The sequence below is a fragment of the Canis lupus genome, chromosome 2 (genome assembly GCF_003254725.2).
Source record: "Canis lupus dingo isolate Sandy chromosome 2, ASM325472v2, whole genome shotgun sequence".
Classification (NCBI taxonomy): domain Eukaryota; kingdom Metazoa; phylum Chordata; class Mammalia; order Carnivora; family Canidae; genus Canis; species Canis lupus.
The window spans coordinates 47439031-47462383 of record NC_064244.1 but is presented as its reverse complement, the minus strand read 5'-3'; the positions used below and the strand labels follow the sequence as shown (position 1 = coordinate 47462383).

Below are 23353 nucleotides of genomic sequence, written 5' to 3'. Positions count from 1 at the left end.
CCTTCTATCTTTTCTTTCTTCTTCCTAGATAACCATCTTTATTAATTTGGCTTATTTTTCCATTGCTCTGTAGGTTGCATTCTTTAAATATAAGAAAACTCTATAGATACTGGTCTTTGTTTATAGTCTCAGAATCACTCTAACACTACATAGAGAGGCCATCTTCATTCTTCTTTGAGCTGCACAGTACTCTTCTGTGTAGTTTAATAAGTTGGGATATCTCCAATTATCTAATTATTAGTAATTATTTTTATCAGTATTTTGCTATTATAAATCAAAGTTCTACACTTTGGTTTTATTCCATCCCTTTTCTAAATATACTTAGAACAGACTATGTTTTCAAATCCCTGTGGAAAAAAGGCAGGCTTTTTAGCTGGTGTCTTGTACTCAAATCATTTTCTTGTATTAGGCTTACACTGCAAATAGAGTGGTAAATAGCATGGAGCCTGAATTCAGAATGCCTACGTTTCTAACATGGCTCCAATACTTTCTAGGTATGTGACCTTGGACAAGGTATTAACCTCTTTATGATTTAATTTCTTATCTGTAAAATGGGGAAAAGAACAGTACTATCATCATAAGTTTATGTGAGGATTGAATGAACTCTGTTACGTGCTTGGAAATGTGTAGCATATAGTAAATTCTAGCATTAGCTATTACTATTATTATTATGGAATAAATTATACCTTAAAAATATTTGTGCCACCTTAAATAAGTCTTACCATAGTGAATGAAAGCAATCTGGCTCATTACTGCTTGATAAGACTATGATAAGAGAATTTCAAAACTCAAAGTGGTATGTATACATACAGAAAAACTTCAAATTAAAGAGATGTTAACAATTCAAATTCTAGTATTTTTAGAATATAATTGTATTCACCTAGATAACTTGTTCTGACTCACAAAATATAATAAAGCCTATTTCTGCTCTTAACTATTTGTTCCAAAAGCAGGCATTCTTGTCTTTCTATCTGATTTTCATAACTTTATAATTTTCTGCTTCAAAGAACAAAGCAGTTACTTCCAGATACTGTCAGAAACAAGTGGAACAGTGACATTTAGCCAAAAATAATATTAAAAATGTTATATGGATTACTATATTAAGAAACCGTGTCTGAGAGGTATTAAAAATGAAAATAACTGAGCTAATATTAAAAACTCTTAGTATACCCTTACTGGAACTCTGAGAATAGGAAAATGACAAAAATTTTAAGAGTTCTCTTAGCATTCAGGTACAGGTATAAAAGGACCACTGTTCTAGAATATTCTCTCATTTTAAAAATGTAAATAACTTATTCATGATAATTAGCATATTTCTAGTATTTATCATCAATTAAATAATAAAATTCAGTTTCTGAGATTTCATATAAAACATACAGGCTTAGCTACAGCGATGTCTACATAAAAATAGTGTTAAATGTTATTAGATGGCCAATTTTTAATAACCTATCAATCAATTCCTGTTGGCATAGAGAGAAACTGATTTAGTCATGTTAAATGATACAAATATTTTAATATATACTTGCACGATAAATGATTTGTGCTGAATTTTTAAATACAAAATTACTAGGTACAATTAGGAAACAATAATATCATCTTTCACCTCAAAGGGAAAAGGTGAAGCAAAAAGATTTTTTTCCAGTAAAATTTTCAGGGTAGTGTTATACATTATGTAAATTAGGAAATTTCCATAATAAAAAATTTTTAGAAGACTGTGTTACAATATAGAAAGAAGGAATTAAATACAATTAATTTTAAAGGGCGAGTTGAGATATATAATTCCTGAGAAAAAATAAAGCTCTCTCATTGTGTCAATTGCCTGCTTAGTTTGAAATTTTAATTAATGTATTTTTTATTTTACATAAACATTTATTTAGAAGAAATGGTCCAAAGGAGAGGTAGATAGCTTGGTTTGTTCTGTTTTCTTCTTACAGCCAAAAATCTTAACAACCTAATAAATTACATGGCTTACGAATACAGTCGCCTATTTTGCCCTGAAATTATGTAATTAGACAACTATTTAATTATACAACTAGGTAAAAAGAGGCAACACCTAGTATTACCTGATTACACAATAGGCATTGATATAAGGTTATTGTTATACAGGCAAAGTTATCATCCCCATTTTATAGACAGAAAGTGAAGAGCAGAGATTAATCTGCTCACTGTACACAGCTGTGAGGCAGCAGAGTCAATACTGGCACTTTCACTTCAGTCTATGCTATAATGTTACCATAATGTTATTTCTCCTCTAATTATATTATTTTGCAATAATATAATCAAAAATAAATTGTAAAAAGAAAGTAAACATTCTCCTTGGGGCATATCCTAAAAAGCCTGCTTCGTTTTTCAAATTCATTTCACAATGCCCATTTCATATGGCTCAGAAGAATTTGTCTTTCAGTAGTTACTAAAAATACTACAAAAGTAGGAGAGGAAAAAAACACTTCCAATTCAAATTTTTTTCTGGGAGATGTTTAAACATAAGCAACAACCTCCTTTCTTAATCACTTAGAATATATACATTAAAATTTAACACAGAGGATTTCAGATAATGTATAGTTACAAATTATTAAAATTTCATGTGGCACAACCCCTTATATAACAAATGAGAGAATTTAAGCCCAGAATATACTCAAGAACTGTGTAAGTAGCAGAGCTGTATGTGCAAACCAATGCAGGTTAATAGGAGAATAACATTGGAAATGGGCAGTTAGTATGCTCCTGTTGGCATTTCTACTGGATATAGGGATAATCAACGTGCAATCCCTCACATAAGAACTATGGATCCCCTTGCTGTCAAAACACTTACATTGTATGCATTCAGAGGAAAGAGAAGACATAATTAATTGAAGTCAGAACCATAGAAAAGCTAAAGGAGAAGACAGACACACACACACACACACACACACACACACACACACACACACACCTATAAAGACAACATTAAAATGACATGGCAATTCCTCTCAAATTTCTATCAATCCCACATAGGCAGTTACTTTTTTCATCAGTTAGAAATAAGGCCATATAGCGTTGACTCCTTATCTACTTCAGAAAAGAAATGATCATCAAGACAAAAAATGAAGCCAGGATTATATAAGATAGATGAAGTTCTTCAGTAAAATTATATATTGCCACTACATCAGTTTGGTAAGGGCATAAATGCATTAAAAATTCACAGGAACATTTTTGCAAACATGACCAATGTTACTTGTAATCTCTGCGGTTTAAAGAATACTGTGAAAACAGTGGGGGTGAGGACAGACATGTGGCAGTAGACCAGGCCTCAAGCATCCAGGGTCTCTACAAGCCACAGATTTCTCTAATTACTCCTTCAGAGACCACATGCTTCTTTCCTAACTGGGGCTTACATTCTCACGCTTTAACTCCTACACTAAAAAAGAAACTAAAGAATTTATGAAACTAAAATCAGAGTTTTGCCGTATTTTACTCTATGTGCCCTATTTTTAGTTTACAATGTTATCTTGGTTTAAAGTTTCTATTTGATTTCAAGTACAGAAGAGCAAAAATCAGACAGTTGAGTGAAGTATTGGGTTTGATAAATGGACTTTCTGGGAAAAATCCGAATTAACCAAAGACCTTTTTATTTCAACTCCTGTTAAAAGACTTTCTATATTGTAAGAACAGACTTAAAGCCTGAAGACATTGTTCTAATATAAAAGTGAATCAAGAATCTTAAGTATCAACTTTAACACCAGTAATGTGTAACTCATTTAAGAATGAATAGTGAGATGAGTAATATTCATGCCCTAAACTCTGTGAAAAGTACAAATATCATCTTGCAATGTACCTCTACCTCAAGAGTGACAGGTAACAATCAGGCAGCTCTAACCTTGGCCCCTTTATAACTGACAACACTAAGGTCATACATATACCAGTTTCCTACACTTCTCACCTAACACTATTAGCTACAGCTTCAATCACTGCTGTTTTGAAGTGATACATGTATATGCCAAGGAAGCCAGAGCTTGCTGGCAATCACCAGAAGCTAAGACAAAGGCATGGGGCAAGCTGTCCCCCAGCATTTTCAGAGAGAGCGTGGTCTCGCCAACATCTTCATTTTGGACTTCTAGTGTCCAGTACACTGTGACAAAATTAGTTACTTTAAGTATCATAAATTAATTTCTGTGGTTTTAAGCCATCCGAGTTGTGGTACTTTGTTATGGTAGCCCCAGGAAACACACTAAGTCCTTATCGAGAGGGGCCTCCCAGCCTGATCACTTTATAACTGAAAACTGAATACCAATACAGGGGTTGGCAAACTACGCCCATGCCATAATTCTGTAAATAAGGTATTACTGGAATATAGCCATACTTATCCATTTACATATCATCTATAACTGCTTTCAGTTCTACAATAGCAGATACAAATAGCTGCTGAGACAAAAACTGTATGGCCCACAAAGCCTAACACATTTACTTCCTGGTCCTTTACAGCAAAAGTTTGCTGACCCATAACCTATATAGTGAATAAATGAATAATCACCAAAGATACCCAATGCAACCAATTTGAAATTCAAATTAGCAAGCATTTTAATATGGATATCTGGAGTCTTTTGTGTGCATGTGTACAATAAATGTGTGAAGAACAACACGTTAAATATAATGCTTGAATAAGCTCAAACTAGTGATTACTCTTATTAGATGTATAGTGGTTAATACAAAAGAAGATTTTACCATCTGCACAAATTTTTAACCTTTAGTCTCCCAAATATACTGTGGATTATTAAAATAATTGTGATTAATAGTTCCATAAAGTTGACCCTTGAAAAAGGGTCTGAATTGCACAGGTGCACTTATATGCAGACCTTTTTTCAATATAGTACAGTGCTATAAATATATTTTCTCACGAGTTTTTTCATTTTATCTCATGATTTTGTTAATATTTTATTTTCTCTAGCTTACTTTATTAAAAGAATACAGTATATAATGCATATAACTTAAAAGATATGTTAATTGACATCATGTTATTTTTAAGATTTCAGTCAACAGCAGAATATTGGTAGTTAAGTTTATGGGGAGTCAGAAATTAAACCTGGATTTTCAACGTGCAAGTCTCCAGCTCTAACCTTCTTGTTGCTCAAGGGTCAACTGTACATTTCTTACAATGAACCTCTTTGGGCAAAGACTTTTTTGTTTCATTGGGAGGAGTTCACAGCTTTTAGGGTCTAAAGAAATGTCACGGCTTTCATACAATAAATGCTACTTTGTTATGATAAATAACATTTCACCATCTCGCGAATCTGACCATATCTGATGTAGAACACAACTGAAAAATTAGGAAAACTGGGGGTGTGAGAGAGAGGAGGAAGGGGTGATAGTTTTAACAGCTACATCTTCTTGCAAAGAACAAACGTAGAGCATATATGTATAAATGTATACACACAAGCATGTACATGTAAAGATATATTTCACTATTTATAAATGCTTATGTTTATAAATATATAATTGATACTATTTAATCTTTAATACATAGATGAACATATACAACTCAGAGCCTGTTCTTAATTCTAAACAATTACATACAGTATATAATGTAGATCTTTAATCTGTAAAGATATAATGCATGAAGATTAACTCAAAGCTTTGTAAAGTTTTTAATTGAGGTATAACTGATATATAACACTGTATTATTTTCAAGTATACAACATAATGATATGATACTGGTTATAAATTATACACAATTTATACAAGCTTCATAACATAACTATGAGGCCAACACAGATTAGAAGTACCAAATTATAATAAAATTTCATCCCAAAAGCAGGCCAACCAACTGAAGGAGTGAAAAGTATCACATGCCACCAGACTTTGGACAATTAGTAAACATCTTTAAAGCCTTGCTTTTAAGTGGGGTCTCAGTATGGAGGGAAGGAGGGATGTACCTTCATTAGGATCTCTTCAGCAGGGACCTTGCCAGAAATGTGGAATCCACATTTTAACAACATCCTCAGGAGATCTGTATACACATTCAAATTTGAGACCTCTGCCTCCAGAGGTCTTAGAGCAAATGATTACCGCTTAAAGAAAATAACTGTTTAGAAGTATGCTTCTCCTTCTTGCTAATCATCCAAACCCAAATGAAAGTCCAATTTTGCAAAATATAGATGGAATACTTACAACAATATTCATTTAAAACATGACAATACCTTGAGCACTTGAACTTGACCTTCTGTAGTAATTTCCTTTAGCAGCTCACAGAAGGACTGACAGAGACCCACTGCATATGTCTGAAATTTAATCAAAAGTCAAAATATACATATAAATATATTTGCAGTATCAAAATAGGCAAAAATTAAATTTGGAACTCAATCTATTTGAAAATTATATACTTAAAGTCTAAGCACATAAAGTTTCAATTAGGACTCTTAGAAAAAGCTTAGAAAAAATACAGTTTACTGCAATACTGACTTTTACAGAAATACAAGGATAATTTCTGTGTTAAATAACAGTTCATGGAACTGCAACACATCTTCCCTACAGTGCTTATTAAGTTTTTTCTCCTTACTTTATTCCTTAAAATTATAAATCAATATTTAAAATTTTAAAATTTTCAAAAGGGATCACTTGATTTCAAATGAGATACAATCAGAAGAAGATCTACATAAATTTTTACAATGTAAAAACTACTACACCATACCTGTAGAAATTCTGTTGATGATAAAAAGATATAACCATTGATGATCTTAAAGCAGGTTCTGAGATTTTCTGAACTTAGTTCTGCCAATGAATTTATTTTAAAAAGGACAGGTTAATTCAGTATTCAAAATCAGTTTAAACAGAGCAATTTATTTAAAACTAAGTTATATATCCTTCTTTATAAACCTCTTCTGAGTGCTTTTCAGACTACTGGGATATATATAGCTATCCAAAAATTGACATCAACCTCTCACTGAGTCCTTTCCCATTTACCTGCCATTAGTTAAAATTATTTAGAAAAGAAGTATTAAGCTCCCAGATACTTTTTTCCTATCAGAAAAGAGTATATAACTGTATGAACCAAACTTTCACTTCAAACTACATTGCTAGTGCCGGCATGGTAAATGACATTTTATCATATTATCATATTTTTCAAATATATCATTTTATCATATTTTCACATGTACTTAAATGGTTCACTCAGTAAGCATTTACGGAGTACTGGGTATCAAATGTGCAACCCTACTTATGAAAAGAGTCCTATGACACTCCAAAAATTTGTAATCTTGTGTTTAGATAATTCTTAGTCCTTACAGTCATCTTCTAATCTGTTCCCTTATAAGAACTTACATACAAAAAATATTCTGAAAAAGGTAACTACCAGAATAGCATAGGAAAAGGATACTGTGTTTAACTATTCTAGTACAAAAGAGAAAGCTATTTTATTAAAATTGTATATGCCCAAATGATCAGTCTTATTTTACATGTTTTATCACATAGAACACAACAGAATACAGATCTTATGTGTACAATGTACAGATCAAAAAATGACCCCCAAAAATATATATCTAAAACGTGCCATTCTTTTCAAATTTCAAAACTCTCTTCATTTGCAATAGACACATTAAAAAAGTTTTTTTTTTTCCTGACAAAATACTGTCCTAGGTTCTGGCTCTTAATTAATTCCTGTCCTAGCACAGTGAGAAGACATTCCATTCAGATGAGAATTCTCTATACATTTTTACAAGAAAAATGACAATCTTACTCCCAGCTCAAAATGTCTTTCAAAAGCATAGATATACCTTAGGATTCAACAGAGTAGTTGAAAATGAAAACTGTGGAAGGATAGGGATGGATCAACTTGTAACTGTGCTAATGAAACATAAAAAGAAATAATGAAGATTATCATCTAAATATTTTTCACATGAGAAGATGAAATCTCAGAATAAAGGAATAGGCCTTTATATTGGATAAGGTTATTCTAATGAAAAATTCACATGGTCTTTTTCTCAAGGAGAATGTTCAGTCAAGTTTGGACTTGTGCACACTCTTTAGCAGACCAACACACTGAAGAGCAGCATGGCAATGACTGTGATAAGTAAAACAGAAAGGTCTATTTAAGTGAGAACTTAAAATGGCTACATTCCAGGCATGTCAGGGAATGTAATTTCTAAATCACTGCCTTCTAAAATTTTATCAAGATTATAATGAAGGAAACAGGATTTAAGGATTGGTTTCAAAAACCAGTGTCCATCTCTTTTTGCAAAAACTTTATAAACTATTACTGGATCCATCTACACAAGCAAATACTCAAGTGACTAGGTCATGTCATAGTTTTCCATGCTTCCATCATGGCAAAGTTAGTTTTTACTAAATTTTCTAGGTCATGCTATCATGCCTAGTTTAAAGTATAGTGAGGGATCCCTGGGTGGCTCAGCAGTTTAGCACCTGCCTTCAGTCCGGGGCGTGATCCTGGAGTCCCGGGATTGAATCCCTTATCAGGCTCCCTGCATGGAGCTTGCTTCTCCTTCTGCCTGTGTCTCTGCCTCTCTCTCTCTCTCTCCCTCTCTCTCATGAATAAATAAATAAAATCTTAAAAGACAAATAGAGTGAATGTTGTTCATTATATCCACAAATTTGTAGTGAGTCTGTGAAGAATATGATCTGGTCTAGTATCAGAAGAAGCTGTATTTCAAGATGCAAGAGATCTGTATTTACTTTCAGACCCTGTCAATAATTTAAATCAAATGCTCTCAACCAGGGGCTCCTGCCACCTAGAAGACATCTGGCAATGTCTGGAAACTGGTTGTTAGAAATGGCATCTAGTGGGTTGAGGTTAAGGAGACTACTAACCTTCATACAATGCACTGGACAGTCCCTCAAAACAAAAATTACCTGGCTCAAAATGTCAATAATGTTTAGATTGAAAATCCTTAATTTTGGGGAACAAGTTATTCTTTCACTGGCTGTAAATGAACTCAGAGGCAAATATCTGAGGCCAAAGTATCTAATTATGCTGTATGCATGTATGATTTACATCTATTTGTCTAATAATTTATACTCTGCAAATCTTTTTTTTTTTCTCTTCTTTTGTTCCTGTAAATCTGTACTTTCATGTTACATTTATTTTCTTAACGTTTCTTTAATGGAGCAAAGAGAACAAATTACTGAATTAGGTTAAAGAGATTCAATAGCAATCTAAGTTTAACTATACTATTTAATGTTTATGTTTGGAAATGTAACTATCATAATTTCTCCTTTTATTTCAAATTCCTCTAATATATGAGGCCTAAAATGTATAAGAGAGCCTATATCATTATGAAGGCAGGTAGAGGAAAGCTCCTTCCAAATTAGATAGAAAGTACCACCAAAAAAAATTTGACTGGCCAAGGAACATTAGTTTGACATTTATAGCAACATAGACAAGAACCAGTCAGATATGTTTCTTTAAAGTAATGAGAATACTAAGTAAACTAACACTATAAAACAGATTTAAAGGCTTTTAAAAACAAGCCCTTAGAACTAAATTATCAGAATTATTTTTAGTGATAGGTTCTGGTTCTACTTTAAATTCCTCTCATTCTACTTACATTTAGGATAAAGGATATAAAGTGAATTTTTATCTTTGGATTTATTCACAATTAACATATTTTAAAAATCATTAACTTAAATACATAAGTAACATTCAATATTGTTGGTTTTATATATTTTAAATGAAAATTGATAAAATTCCGGCTAATAGCTTTAATTCTACTTATAAACAAGTAATAGCTACTCATTAAGTGAATTTTTAAAAATCACAGATATAATGACAAAGAATATGTTTTCATTGATAAGTAAAGCAGGTATTCATTTTGATCTATATTCTTAAAAGACTAAAATAAATATTCTGGTTATATTTTAAAATGAATTCTAAACCTCATATAAAAGAATGTATATGCAAAATGCTACATGTCAAAATTAGTTTTGCCATACTCAAAAATAAAGGTAACACTGTTGTCGAGACATACTAAACATGTGCAGATATATTGTGTAAACAGAATTTCTTATTATTGAAGCAAATACACATACCATAATGCATAAAACAAATTACATATGTTTTCAAAGAGAAAAGCAGAAATAAACTAATTCAATAGCATACATACAACCTATATTCACTGCTACTATCTGTAAAATGTTTTAAATTTTTGAATATTAAAAAAAATCAAAAATCAATTATCACAAGGATGAAATTTCACTAGTTCTTCATTCAGTTAAGTAACAAATCCTAAAGAGACAGTGGTTACTTTTCCTTTTAAAATAGCAGCAATATTAAGAGTTAATAGTAATACATATAACGGCAAAACACAATCTTTACTATGTGGGAGACCCTTCCTTTTTTTTTAAAGATTGATCTATCTATCTGAGAGTGTGTGTATAAGTGTGTATGCTCACACAAGCAGGGAAAGGGCCAGAGGGAGAGGGGGAATCTCAAATAGACTCCCCGCTGAAAGTAGAGCCAGATGCAAGGCACCATGACCCTAATATCATGACCTAAGCCAAAATCAAGAGTAGGATGCTTAACGACTGAGCCACACGGGCATACCCACCAGAAATTGTTCTATTTTTTTTTTTAAGATTTCATTTATTTATTCATGATAGACATAGAAAGAGAGAGAGGGGCAGAGATACAGGCGGAAGGAGAAGCAGGCTCCATGCCAGAAGCCCGACTTGGGACTCAATCCCGGGGCTCCAGGATCATGCCCTGGGCCAAAGGCAGGCACTAAACCGCTGAGCCACCCAGGGATCCCTGCAGAAATTGTTCTAAACACATAGAAGTCCTTAGTTATTTGTAAAGACTATGCACTGACTACAGAACTTTCTACGGTTAAACTGTACTATAACGCTTACTGAAATCTACACTCAAAATAATGCCATAAAGCCTTAGTAAGGTTAGTCAATGCTTTTTGTTTAAGTCTCTTTTTCCTGTCTACCAATCCTTCTCCTCTTATACTGTAAAGGTCAGGCATGCTAAATTTGGGGTCAAATAACACTGGCGAAGTGAAATCACTGTATAAAGTCACCCACAAGTGAAAATGGCTGAATCCTGTTCAAAGTTGACAATGGCTCTGGGTGATGTTTCTATTTGTAGGTCAAATACAAAGAAGCAATATGGATTTCCCAGAATGGTACTGTATTGGTCTCCGAGTTAGGTACAGTAAAACTAAAAGAAAGGCCTTCCCCAGAGAGTTAAGGAAAGTGAAAAAGACATCTTCTACTTTCTTTCCCTGTGAGGTCTTAAAAAACAGATAAAACTTTTTTAGGAGACTAGCAACAAGTGACTGGTCTATTGTCACAGTCTTCATCTTTGAGAATTTTTTCAACCATTTTATAGAACACTAGATGATAAATGGCAAGTGGATCTTTATTAGAAAATAAATGGTACTTTGGTATTATTTGAGATCTATTCTGAAGAGTGGAGTAAAATAACAGAAAATCTCAGACAAAATGTGACAGACTAATTACATTACCTACCCACTATGGCCATCCAGCAAATGAGATGTTTTCTCATCAGTTTTAAGAGTATTTTAGTCCACATTTGTTGATACTGTCAAAGAGTAAATCTACTTTTCCAGTGTATCAGTATACCTCAGTAATATTTTGCCTCTAATAAAACTGCTCACTACAAATAAATTCCCAGAAAAGTCTTCAGATATTGCTGTACATGCCCTCTCCTGAAAATATTCAGTTAGTAGACACAAAGTTCTAATGAAGGAATTAAAGATGTTACGTGGATCACTCTTAAAGAATGGGTACTGTAAATGGGGAAAAAAATGAATTTATTTATAGATAAATGATAGTATTTTGCAGACTGAGAAAGAATCAGAAAGGCCTGTAAACAGCACTGTATACAATCCTTATACTACTCCATGAGTTTAAATGTTAATCTGCACTGGTAAAATCCCTCACAAAACAACTGTATAAACAAAATATTATGTGTTTTTATTTATTTTTTATTTTTTTATTTATTTTTTATTTATGATAGTCACAGAGAGAGAGAGGCAGAGACACAGGCAGAGGGAGAAGCAGGCTCTATGCACCGGGAGCCCGACGTGGGACTTGATCCCGGGTCTCCAGGATCGCGCCCTGGGCCAAAGGCAGGCGCTAAACCGCTGCACCACCCAGGGATCCCCTATTATGTGTTTTTAAATGTAAGATATTATATATTTGTGAATGGTAGGCAATATGTAAACAGAAAATAATTTATTGTCTAGTATTAATTATCATCAGAATACGTTCAGATTGGGGAAAAAAGAAAAACTAACTAATTAGATCTCATCCAAGGTGGCCAAAAAAGAGACTAAGGACCCACTCCTACTGTGATGCCTACGTCTCCCGTTCCACATGCCAAAAATGATGTTTCAAGAACATTATGCTTTACAATTTTACATCTCTATACATCAGAATACTTAATAAATATGATTTGCCAATATTTAATAGTCCTCATTTGTTGGTGCCTTCACTAAACCAGAAATATTACAGAGCACATTTGTTGAGCAACTGACAGCATAAAATCATTTTGTTAAGACAACTAGAAAATACCATAGTATATACAGTCTTTCAAATACCTTACAGAACCTGCTATGAAACAAGAAATTTTACCAGGCAAAGTTCAAACTTAATATGGAATTAGTTTTCCAAAGACATTCTTTTGTTTTTAATTATTTGGTAAATTCAGTGTTTACTCTTTAATAGGCAAAAATGGTTCTAAAAAGTTACATAGAAACACATATAAAAACTATTAAAATACTATTACACTTATTTGTGAATATGAGGGATGTCTGTAAAAACGGAAGGTATAATTTAAAGTCACCTATGAGGCTTCAAATTATGGCTGCATTCAAAAACGATATTGTGGGGATCCCTGGGTGGCTCAGTGGTTTAGCGCCTGCCTTCAGGAAGCGCATGTTATCCAGGGCATGATACTGGAGTCCCGAAATCGAGTCCTGCATTAGGCTCCCTTGCATGGAGCCTGCTCCTCCCTCTGCCTGTTTCTCTGCCTCTCAGTCTCTCTTTCTGTCTCCCATGAATAAAATATTAAAAAAAAAGAGATGTTGTGTTTATACTTTCACACATACCAAGAAGTGGGGACATATTCTGAAATATACGAAGTAACTCTGGTGTAACACATGGGCTGTTTTCCAAAGTCACTAACCTAGGAAGAAAAACAGATGATTAAGTCTCTTTGTATAAACACCAAAAATACATTAATCATTAACCACACAACTTATTAAAAAATTGTCCCACCTAAAGGAAGAAAGAGAAATGGACAATACAGCAGGTTATAAAAGTTACCTTTCCAGGAAAAAAATTACCAAATTTTTCAAAATTAAAAACCTATCTACAAATCATATATTATTATTTCTATATACACAATAAAGATAGTAAGGGAAAGAACTACATGCTAAAATATTTACTGTAAAATTATAATGATAAAACAAAAGCATGATTATGGTCATGGAGAAACAAAAGTTGCTTTGTTGTTTTTATTTTTCTGTCACATGTAATTCATGTGTCCTTTCAATAGATATTGGGAAATATGAAAGAATCAATGTATAAAAAAATTATATGAGTTATGGTTTATCACAGAGGTGTGCAGCTGCTTTACCTCCTCACAACAATTACATGATTGTCACAACAGCTGCAAAAAAAGAATGGGAGGGGATCCTAACCAAAAATCTAACATTCATTATCAAAACTCTTAACTTGTTAAAAACAGAAAGTAAATTCTTATTCTGGTAAGAAAGTTCCTATCAAATACTTGTAGAAATCACACCCAATGATGACATTTGAAATAATTCTCTGAAAACACAGAATTAGACCTCAAAAAATATCCTCTATTTTTTACCTTGTCTACCTTCACATCTATTGAGTCTATGTATGGAGAGCTCCTCACATGATATGCCAAATAAAGTAACAGAAGACACAAGGGTGAGAAGAAAAAGTTAAAGTCTTTATTCACAGAAGATATGACTGATAGAAAAGAGAGGAAGAATTCATAATAAAGTACTTTAATCATTAAGAGACTTTAACAAGGCTGCTGAATATATTAATACACTATAAAAATCAACTCAATTTCTATACATCAAAACAAATACTTAAGACTTAAATAGATCTCATTATAAGAGTCAATGATAACAAAAATCCAGCATAATAAACATGTCAATTCTCTCTAAATTGTTTTGGGCAGCCCTGGTGGCCCAGCAGTTTAGTGCCGCCTTTGGCCCAGGGTATGATCCTGGAGACCCGGGATCGGGTCCCACGTCAGGCTCCCTGCGCAGGGCCTGCTTCTCCCTCTGCCTGTCTCTCTCTCTCTCTCTCTGTCATGAATAAATAAATAAAATCTAAATCAATCAATCAATTAATTAATTGTTCTGCAGAATCAATAAAACTTCAAATGCCCAAAGGCTTTTCCTTAGGAATTAGGAAAGTTGACTTCTAAAGTGATTTGGAAGGCAAATAAACAAGGTATTTGTCAAGAAACAAGAATAAACAAGGTATTTGTCAAGAAAACAAAACATATGGGGAGTGGGCGGGGGGGACAACACTTCTTTTATCATCTTTTATGACTTACTATAAAATAAATGTAATTAATATCAAACAGAATAGCACAAGAAACAGACCTGCTCATTTATGACAAAGCCAGCTCCGAGGTTAAGAAAAGGCTGGATAATTCAATCACTGGTGGTGAGCTACTGAGCCTCTATCTCACACGAAATACAGAAATTAATTCCAGTATTTATATGAGAAGCGTAACATATCAGAAGATATTTATAGCTTTAGTTAAAGAAAGAGTAAAGAAAAAGAGATAAACATGAGTAGGTTAAAGTTAACAATCACCGTGCACCAAAAGATGCCTCAAAAGTCAAAACGTAAGACACATACTGGGAGAAGATTGTTTCCAGTGCATATAACTGAAAAGGGAACAGTACCCAAAGGAATATACACAAGAGGTTAATAAGAGACAAATGAGGACAGCATATGAAGAAACATTCCAAAGAGGATCCATCCAAAAATTATCAATAAACCTGACCATAAAAAATATAAAAAGATACTGAACTGAACTAGTAATAAAAAAATAAAATAAGTTATAAGCAAAGCAAGGTACAATTTTACCCCTAACAAATTAGCAAAACTTCCCAAATCTGACATAATAGGTTTTGGCAAAGCTATAGAACAGTGAGAACTCTTGCACGCTGCTGGCAGGAGGACACTGCATCATCACTTGGAAAGTAATTATCTGGAAATGTGAAATATGTACATGTACACATACCAATGACCTAGTGAATAAGGTTTCATAGGCATACATGGTCATGTATAAAATGTTCAGTTGCATTATTTGAACATCAACCAAAATGGTATAGGAGTAAATGAATTGTCACATTCACATCCTTAAACTCATCAATATATAGGAATCTTAGAACAGGGAGCAAAAAGTAAATAAATAAGCAAGTTAAACACATACTATAAAATTTATATGAAGTAAAATATATTGTTTAGAGACACACATACACGCACGTAATTTTAAATACATTAAAATACAAGAAAGAAAATCAAAAGAATGAAAACAAAAAAATTGGTACAGTGGGTCATCCCTGAACTGAAAACAGAAGAATTCAACAAACATGTCACTCCATGGGCTTCAAAGACACTCTTACTATCCCATTTCTTAATGAGGGTACAAGAAATGGATTTTCATTTTATGTAAGTTATAAATAGCTACCAGTAATATGACTTTCCTATTATTTTCTATGAAGTATTTCACAAACTTTAAATGCCAAAAATGGGAATAGGAAGAGGGGCACAGAAGAAACCAACCACCTCCAAAATGAAGAATGTGCCTCCCACAAAAGCAATGATATTTTTGGACACTTTACTCGGAACAAGGAACAAGATTTGATTCCATTTATAAAGAATAAAACAAAAGATTTTTAAAATTTTATCCTATTCACCTTTAAAATAACAATGAAGTAAAAATAAAAAAAAAAAAAACACACCCACAATCCAGTCATATTTCAGTGAGAAAAAAATTGATGGGCATATTCTAAATCTCAGAAGATCTTTCAAACTGTCATTGGATCCAAATTAAGATTCCATATGAATTTTTACCTCCCATGTCATTACCTTAGTAAAAAGACCATTCAGGTCATTGTCACTCTCACTGCCTATGCTGGTTCCCACAATATAAGCCACACTATTTAAAAAAGGAAAAAAGTCTTGAAAAGTTTAAAGTACTTAAAGATAAAATGACATGGCATATAACTCCAGACTAAATAAATGAAGATTTAGAAAGGAAGAGAGACAAAGTCAAAGCACTACAGGAGAGTAAAGAGACAAATTACTATTCCAAAGAATAATTAGACAAAGTTATACGTACCAATATCTTTAACTAGAGAAATGTAAATATTACTGTCACCCTTCCACAAAAAGTATAGGAAACAGAGCATCAAGTAAAAAGACAGGTATATCAATCCAACAAATAAATGTTTTTAAAAGCATGAAAATTCTTTTGAGGTAAAACATCTTTGGTTAAGTTAAAATACAAAATATAAAAATTTGCTCTGTAGAGGAGACACAACTAAATTTCAAACAGAAAAACTAAAATATAAACAATAAACAAAGACAGTTAAGTCTAACCTAAATAAAATAAACCATATGACAATATTAATATATAAAATTTACATACAAAGTAGATAAAAGGTGTAAAGTTAATCATGCATACATCACAGGATGCTTCATGAAAATATTTTAAATACCATATTTACTAAATCTTTTAAACAATATACAAAAATACCAAAATTTTGTGCAGTAAACAGTATCTTTTAAAAGTTACAGATTAAGAATGCTAGAAATAAATAGGGACACTAACACAAAGGAAACTAGATGGGTATTTTAATAAATAAGTGTCAAGATTAAAAAGTAAAACATTGATTTGAACTATACAACCTACTAGTTAGAATAAAGTCTTCATCTTTGATATCATCATTACTATTGATGTGAATATGCTACAAAAACAAAGTCTATAATCATTAAATTTCCTATTAATTTTTTAAAAATTGAACAAGTGCTGAGTTATGTTTAGAATGCAATAAATCCAAACCTGAATCATATATTTTAGTATCAGCAAAAAATGAGACTGAGTCAAAGAAGACAAAAATCCATAAGCTACCACCAAAATAAAAAACAGAACATTATTTATCAGGACTTAAGGGAAATAGGCAGTCAGAATCCAAGACAAATTCATAGCTTTAAATGTTTTAGCACCAAAAAAGGTAATTAACCTTCTTTTTAAAAGAGCTTTAAGAAAGTATACCCAGCTAAGTGTAGGAAGTAAAAAATCTGAAATAGAAATAAAGCAATAAAAGGACAGAAACACAGAACTCATAAAAATCTAACATGTACTTCTTTCACATTAACAAAAATATCTAATAAGTGCACTTTTTTTAAAAAGAGGTAAAACAAAAAACTGCAAATAGAAATAGTGAGTATATATAAGTATATTTATATACTTATTTATAAAATTTATATACTTACATATGTTTATATACTTATTTATAAGTATATAAATATAAATATACTTATAAATAAATATATAAAAGTATATAAATTAGTATCTTAAGGTATTAAGTACCAAAATTAACAGACATGAAAAATCAAAACCCAAAGAAGTTTGTATAAATGAACAACTAAGAAACAGCCTAGGAATATTACCAAATTGAATGACTCCTCAGCTACTTCTATGAATCTATTTTCAGTTCCCTTTATTACTAAATTTTCAAATCATCCAAATAGCTACTATATTGTAGAGATCATTCCAGTATGAAAAAAATAGCTCTTAAACATGAGTAAATTGGTAAAACAAACATGACACTGATATGAAATCAGACAATAATACACAATATGAACTATCGATCCAACTCATTTATAATTAAAGGAAAATATAAAATCTGATAAAATACCAGAAAATAGATTCGTATGACATGTTAAAAGTAAAATTCACCCTAGCAGGAAAAATTTATTCCAGGAAGTCAGTTTTTTAAAGATAAAGGCTTTTGGTTTCGTTTTTAAGAGTCTAATCTCCTAAATGGAGGGCCAAAAGCAATCAAATCAGTTTGTTTGTTTTCTTAATGATGAAGAGCATATTACAATTAATGGTATATAGCTGATGCTTAAAGTTGACCAGTATCTATTACTTTATATTACTTCCTTTAAAAACAACCCCAAAAAACACAAAGTTTGTTCATACAGGTTTTCAAATTCGGTTTAAAAATATTTTAGAGTATTACATGTTTATATTAGGAAAGAAGAATAAAAAGAATAAAAAGAATAAAAATTGTGAGCTAAATCTCACAAGGTAGGTCAATTAACAAAAACTTGAAGTAGGGAGAAGAAATGAAAAATATAAGAGCAGATATTAATAGGAAGCAAGACTACAACAAAAAGAATCAAAACTAAAGGTTGGTTCTTTAAGAGACTAGTAACATTGACAAATCTCTAGCACATTGGATCAAGAGAGGGGAAAATATGAAGGGGAAAAAAGCCACATAATCAGTCTGAAGAGTTTCACCTCATATATAGGACCACAAACATCTCTTGCTACTGATTATCCCTAATAAGTTCAAACTCCCATTCTCCAAAATAACTATTTTACATCTTTTTCTCCATAAATCCCTTGTATCTTATACAAACTTCGACTCTAACCAAGAACACTATGCTGATGACTGTTTCACTTTGAGGTGAGAAAACAATCCATTTGATTGAACACCTGTCTTATCCTACTATAAAACAAAAATCCATCTTCCTCCTCCAGTTAAAATGAATTAAGTATTCCCAATGCTATTAGAAAAAAAAAAAAAATGGGACATCTGGGTGGCTCAGAGTTAGGAGCCTGCTTTTGCCCCAGGGTGTAATCCTGGAGTCCCAGGATCGAGTCCCACATCAGGCTCCCTGCATGGAGCCTGCTCCTCTCTCTGCCTATGTCTCTGCCTCTCTCTCTCTCTGTGTCACATAAATAAATAAATAAAATCTTTAAAAAAAATTTTTTTTAACCCTACATACACTAAATCCTGTCCCTTCTTGCCTCCAATTATGTCACTCCTGAGCTTCATCCATCCCTCGAGACCTTGCACTCCCCCACACCAGTCAACTGTTGCCCCATTTCTACATTCCTCTTCATAGTAAGTGCTCCCGAAGTTGTCACTGCTCACAGTTTGTACTTAAATCATTTCAATTCTTATTCTTACTATATTACTGAAACTTCTCATACCATCTCCATGTGGCCAAATTCCCTTCTTTGTACTACTGACAAGGGCAATCAGCAACATGTGACATAGCTAATCACTCTCTTCCTCAGGAAATAGTCTCCTCTCTTGGCTTGATTTTCCTCTTCTATCACTAGACAGCTCTTCTCCTCTCTTGGCTTGATTTTCCTCTTCTATCAATAGACAGCTCTTCTCTGCCATCTTTCATGTGACCTTGGAATGTTTTATGTTCCGCAGGATTCTGCTAGTAGCAGAATGTTCCATACCTGCCCTTTCCTTCGTAGGCAACCTCAATGATTCTTAGACTTTCAGCGTCATATACAAAGGGCTAACCACTTTACAAACATTATCTTATACTCACAAAAACCACGTGAAGTAGGAATTGTACTTCATTTTATAGATAAGAAAACATTGTCTCACAGACAATGACTGCACACCTAACACAGTGGTATAATAACTGGGATTGGCACCTATATCTAATTCTAAAGATGAGTTCTAACTCATTAAGAAAAATATATGAAGAATGTGTACCCTAGTTCAATGTAAAGAATCTTAGCTATTAAGCAATTTGACCAAAGCAAAACAAAATCCAAAACCAAAAAAAAAAAAAAAAAAAAAAAAACAAAATAAAGAAAACAAGTATTCTAATGATTTCATTTTGTTTATATATAACTAAAGGCTGAGGGAAAAAAAAGAGATTACTATTAATAGAGCAAGTACTTTTATTATCTGTTCGTGTAATCCTTAAAAAATGTATAGACCTTTAATAAACTTAATATACTAAATCTACTAATAAATATATACTAATACACTCAAGTATCTGAATCTATCTCATTACTATAGCTAATGTTTTTAGTTTTTCTAATAATTAACATCATAGATTATCTACATGTTTATAAAAGTATGCCAGAGACTAATGTTTTAATTTGTAATCTAGAGTAGGGATTGGGAAACTATGGCTAATGGGTCAAATTCTACCTACACTCTATTTCTGCAAATGATGTTTTTTTACTGGAGCACACCATCTTACATGCTATGACTGTTCTGGCACTATAACAGCAGAGGTGAATAGTTATAAGAGATCACACAGCCTGGAAAGCCAAAAGTATTTATTGTCTGCTCCTTTATAGAAAAAGTATGCCAACATCTGATCTACAGTAATCCATCCTGTACAAATATATGAATATGAAAGTTTTCCACATGCTAATTTGCAACTGAACCATCCAAAGTCATTAAAGTTCAAACAACATAACCCAGAAAATGAGAAACCCAACCTGAGAATTATCTACCTGTTTTAAAATTGTTCATGTAGTATTCTGCTACAGATCATTAATTTTTAATTTGCATCAAAGACGATGTCTAAAAATAAAAATAAAAAAGTTCATTCCTAAACATCTAAGAAAATACTAAGACAGGAAGGAAGGGAGGGAGGAAGAGGGGGGAGGAAAGGAAACCAGAAATGTTCATTTTTTCTCTGGTTAATTTCTGTGATTTTCTTTTTTCTTTTAATAGTTTATATATTACAATGTTTAAGCCTTTCCTCTCTTACACTTGGACCTGCAGAAAATTGCTGCTATCTGTAAAATAAGCTTAGTAAAGCAAAAGGATTTTCTATTTTCTAGCGCAGTTCCTTACGTTGTGGTCAGTGAATACAGGTCTGTGGCGTGGAGCTACCTGAGAAACAGAGGTTTTCCTTTTTCCTTTTCAACATAACATATTATTCACTTGGTAAAATAATTAGTCAAGTCAAAACTAAGTAACCTCAGCATTTGGGCTGAGGTATAGTATCTCGGTACATACAAGGGAAAGTAGTAAGAGGCAGAAAAACTCAACACCCGCCACCCAGCAAAATATTCCATTTAACAGGCTGCAAGTTTTAAGTCAACTTTAAGTCTGAAAATTTATTGGGCCCTCCCCATTTTACATTTCAAATTCCCAAATATTAAATGCAGCCAAGTTGTTACCAAAATTTCCGCTTTTAACTTTGACTTCTATGAGCCTACACTGAGTGACAACTGCCAAGAAGAGATGGAGCTATTATGTTACCCAGTTCAGGAAATGTGATTTTATGTTTTTGTTATCAAATGCTGAGTTTGTAAGCCCTGTTACATGACCTCTGCTTTACTGGCATGAAAGTACGGAAGGCTGGGGAAAAAAAAAAATCCAGGGTATCAAATTTTTCCTCTTACCATAATTCTAAACCATCTTCCAGAAGATAAACATGTGGAGGCTGGGAAACATCTGTACTCAGTTGAATAACTGGGAGCAGGAAAGGGTACAGGTTCTTGCTGTCTGCTCCTAATCCCTATGGGAAGTATAAATAAAACTTAACATAAGACACTCTAAAATCCCACCCCCACCAAAAAATAACCTATCATATAAAAAAGTGCTAAAAGGAACTTTTAAAAAATAAATCATCAGATTTTCTGGGATGGTCCTAACTATAGCACTACTAAAACAAGGTTAGTTCATTTACAATTGAACAGCAAGTAGCAAAAAAATACCATTCAATTGCCTAATGGTAATAAAACCATATATACCAAGGCTATAAACATCTGTTCGTTTTAAGAGATTCCATATATAAATATTTTTCCCTCTCTGACTACTTAAGAAGTACTAATACTGCTATATTAAACTCTATAAGTCATCTCTGTATGAACCCAATCAAAATGTTCATCAGTAAAATAACTATCACAGTACATTCATATTCTAGAATACTGAGTAGTCAATGAAAAAGAATTAGGCATGGAGTGAAAACAATCTCGAAAATAATTACTAACTGGATTTAAAGGGTACAAAAGTATGTGAATAACAACTGCACAATACCCAAGAATTTTTTAAAAATATCTACCTACATGCATATGAAGTATATCCATAAAAATGTTTTTTGGGAGCATACAGAAAAAATCAGCACTCTTTAAATATGGGAAGGGGAAAAGGATGCTGGAAGACGGTAAAAGAAGAGATTCTTTCTTTGGTTTTGTAAGCTTTTTCTTTTTTTTTAAATGAACAATTGTGGGCAGCCCAAGTGGCTCAGCGGTTTAGCACTGCCTTCAGCCGAGGGCGTGATCCTGGAGACCCAGGATCGAGTCCCACATCGGGCTCCCTGCATGGAGCCTGCTTCTCCCTCTGCCTGTGTCTCTGCCTCTCTCTCTCTCTGTGTCTCCCATGAATAAATAAAATCTTTTTTAAAAAAATAAATAAATGAACAATTGTTGCTAATATTAATGGCCCAAGAACACAGACAGAGGAAGAAGAGGGGGTTTTACCTAAATTCTTGTTTGCCTAATTACTGTCTTTAGAGGTTGACTCAGGGAAGCACACTAAGCACTCTGAAAGAAAACGAAATGGATAAAAAGTCCATTTCTAATCCTTAATAATCTCTGATAAACACAGAAAGGAAACCAAAAAAAGTATCAAACACCAATTTAGGAAATAATTCAAGTATCAATATAGTTTATGGTAAATTACAGTGCAACAAAATATACACATATTTATCTTCCAATGTCACATATATACTGATTTAATCTTTATCAGGTAGGGGTAGCTATCTCAGTGCAAATACATAAAGTTTATCCTTAAATAAGTTTGGCCCTTCCTGTAAATAAAAATCAGTGGAAAGACTTCATTAAAGATATTTTTTAAAGGAAGAGAATTATTAAAATGTCACAATTAACAAAGTAGTATATTAGATTTTAAAATTTAATTTCAGTCACTATACTTCAATCTTTGATGGAACAACAACAAAAAAAAACAACATTAAGATAAACCAGTCAAGTTCATTTTGATTATCAAATAGATTTAAAACTCCCTAGGAAAATTAGAATTCATCATTTTAGTGCACATCCAATAAGCACAAGATGACAGCTGTACAAAAACAAAAGGAAGCAGCTGCTAAACATTTCAGACTCTCTCGGTCAAAGCCCAAAAACATAGACCTTAGTAGTCTAATGGCCTAAAGAATGTGTCCAATCCCAGATACTCAGCTTTAAATAAATTCGAACATTCTCTTGGCCCACAGTTTTAACTACAAGATATTGTCTGCAACACTATGAAATAATTCACAATAGGACATTGTCTACAATACTATAAAAGCTCAAAAATAAATT

At 32.7% G+C, this 23353-nt stretch overlaps 1 protein-coding gene across 3 annotated transcripts in view; it reads right to left on the bottom strand.

Annotated features, from left to right (window-relative positions):
* Positions 1–23353, bottom strand: part of IPO11 (importin 11) — a 200795-nt gene that overhangs the window by 86490 nt on the left and 90952 nt on the right. For all 3 annotated transcript variants that reach the window (XR_003136545.3, XM_025446994.3, XM_025446993.3), the window contains exons 21-24: positions 21434–21549; positions 13062–13138; positions 6665–6744; positions 6174–6254 (exon numbers count right to left, since the gene is read on the bottom strand). Coding sequence is in view for 2 of the 3 variants with exons in the window: in XM_025446994.3 (XP_025302779.1) it covers positions 6174–6254; positions 6665–6744; positions 13062–13138; positions 21434–21549 (354 nt within the window). In the remaining variant the exon portion in view is untranslated. The remainder of the gene's footprint in view (positions 1–6173; positions 6255–6664; positions 6745–13061; positions 13139–21433; positions 21550–23353) is intronic.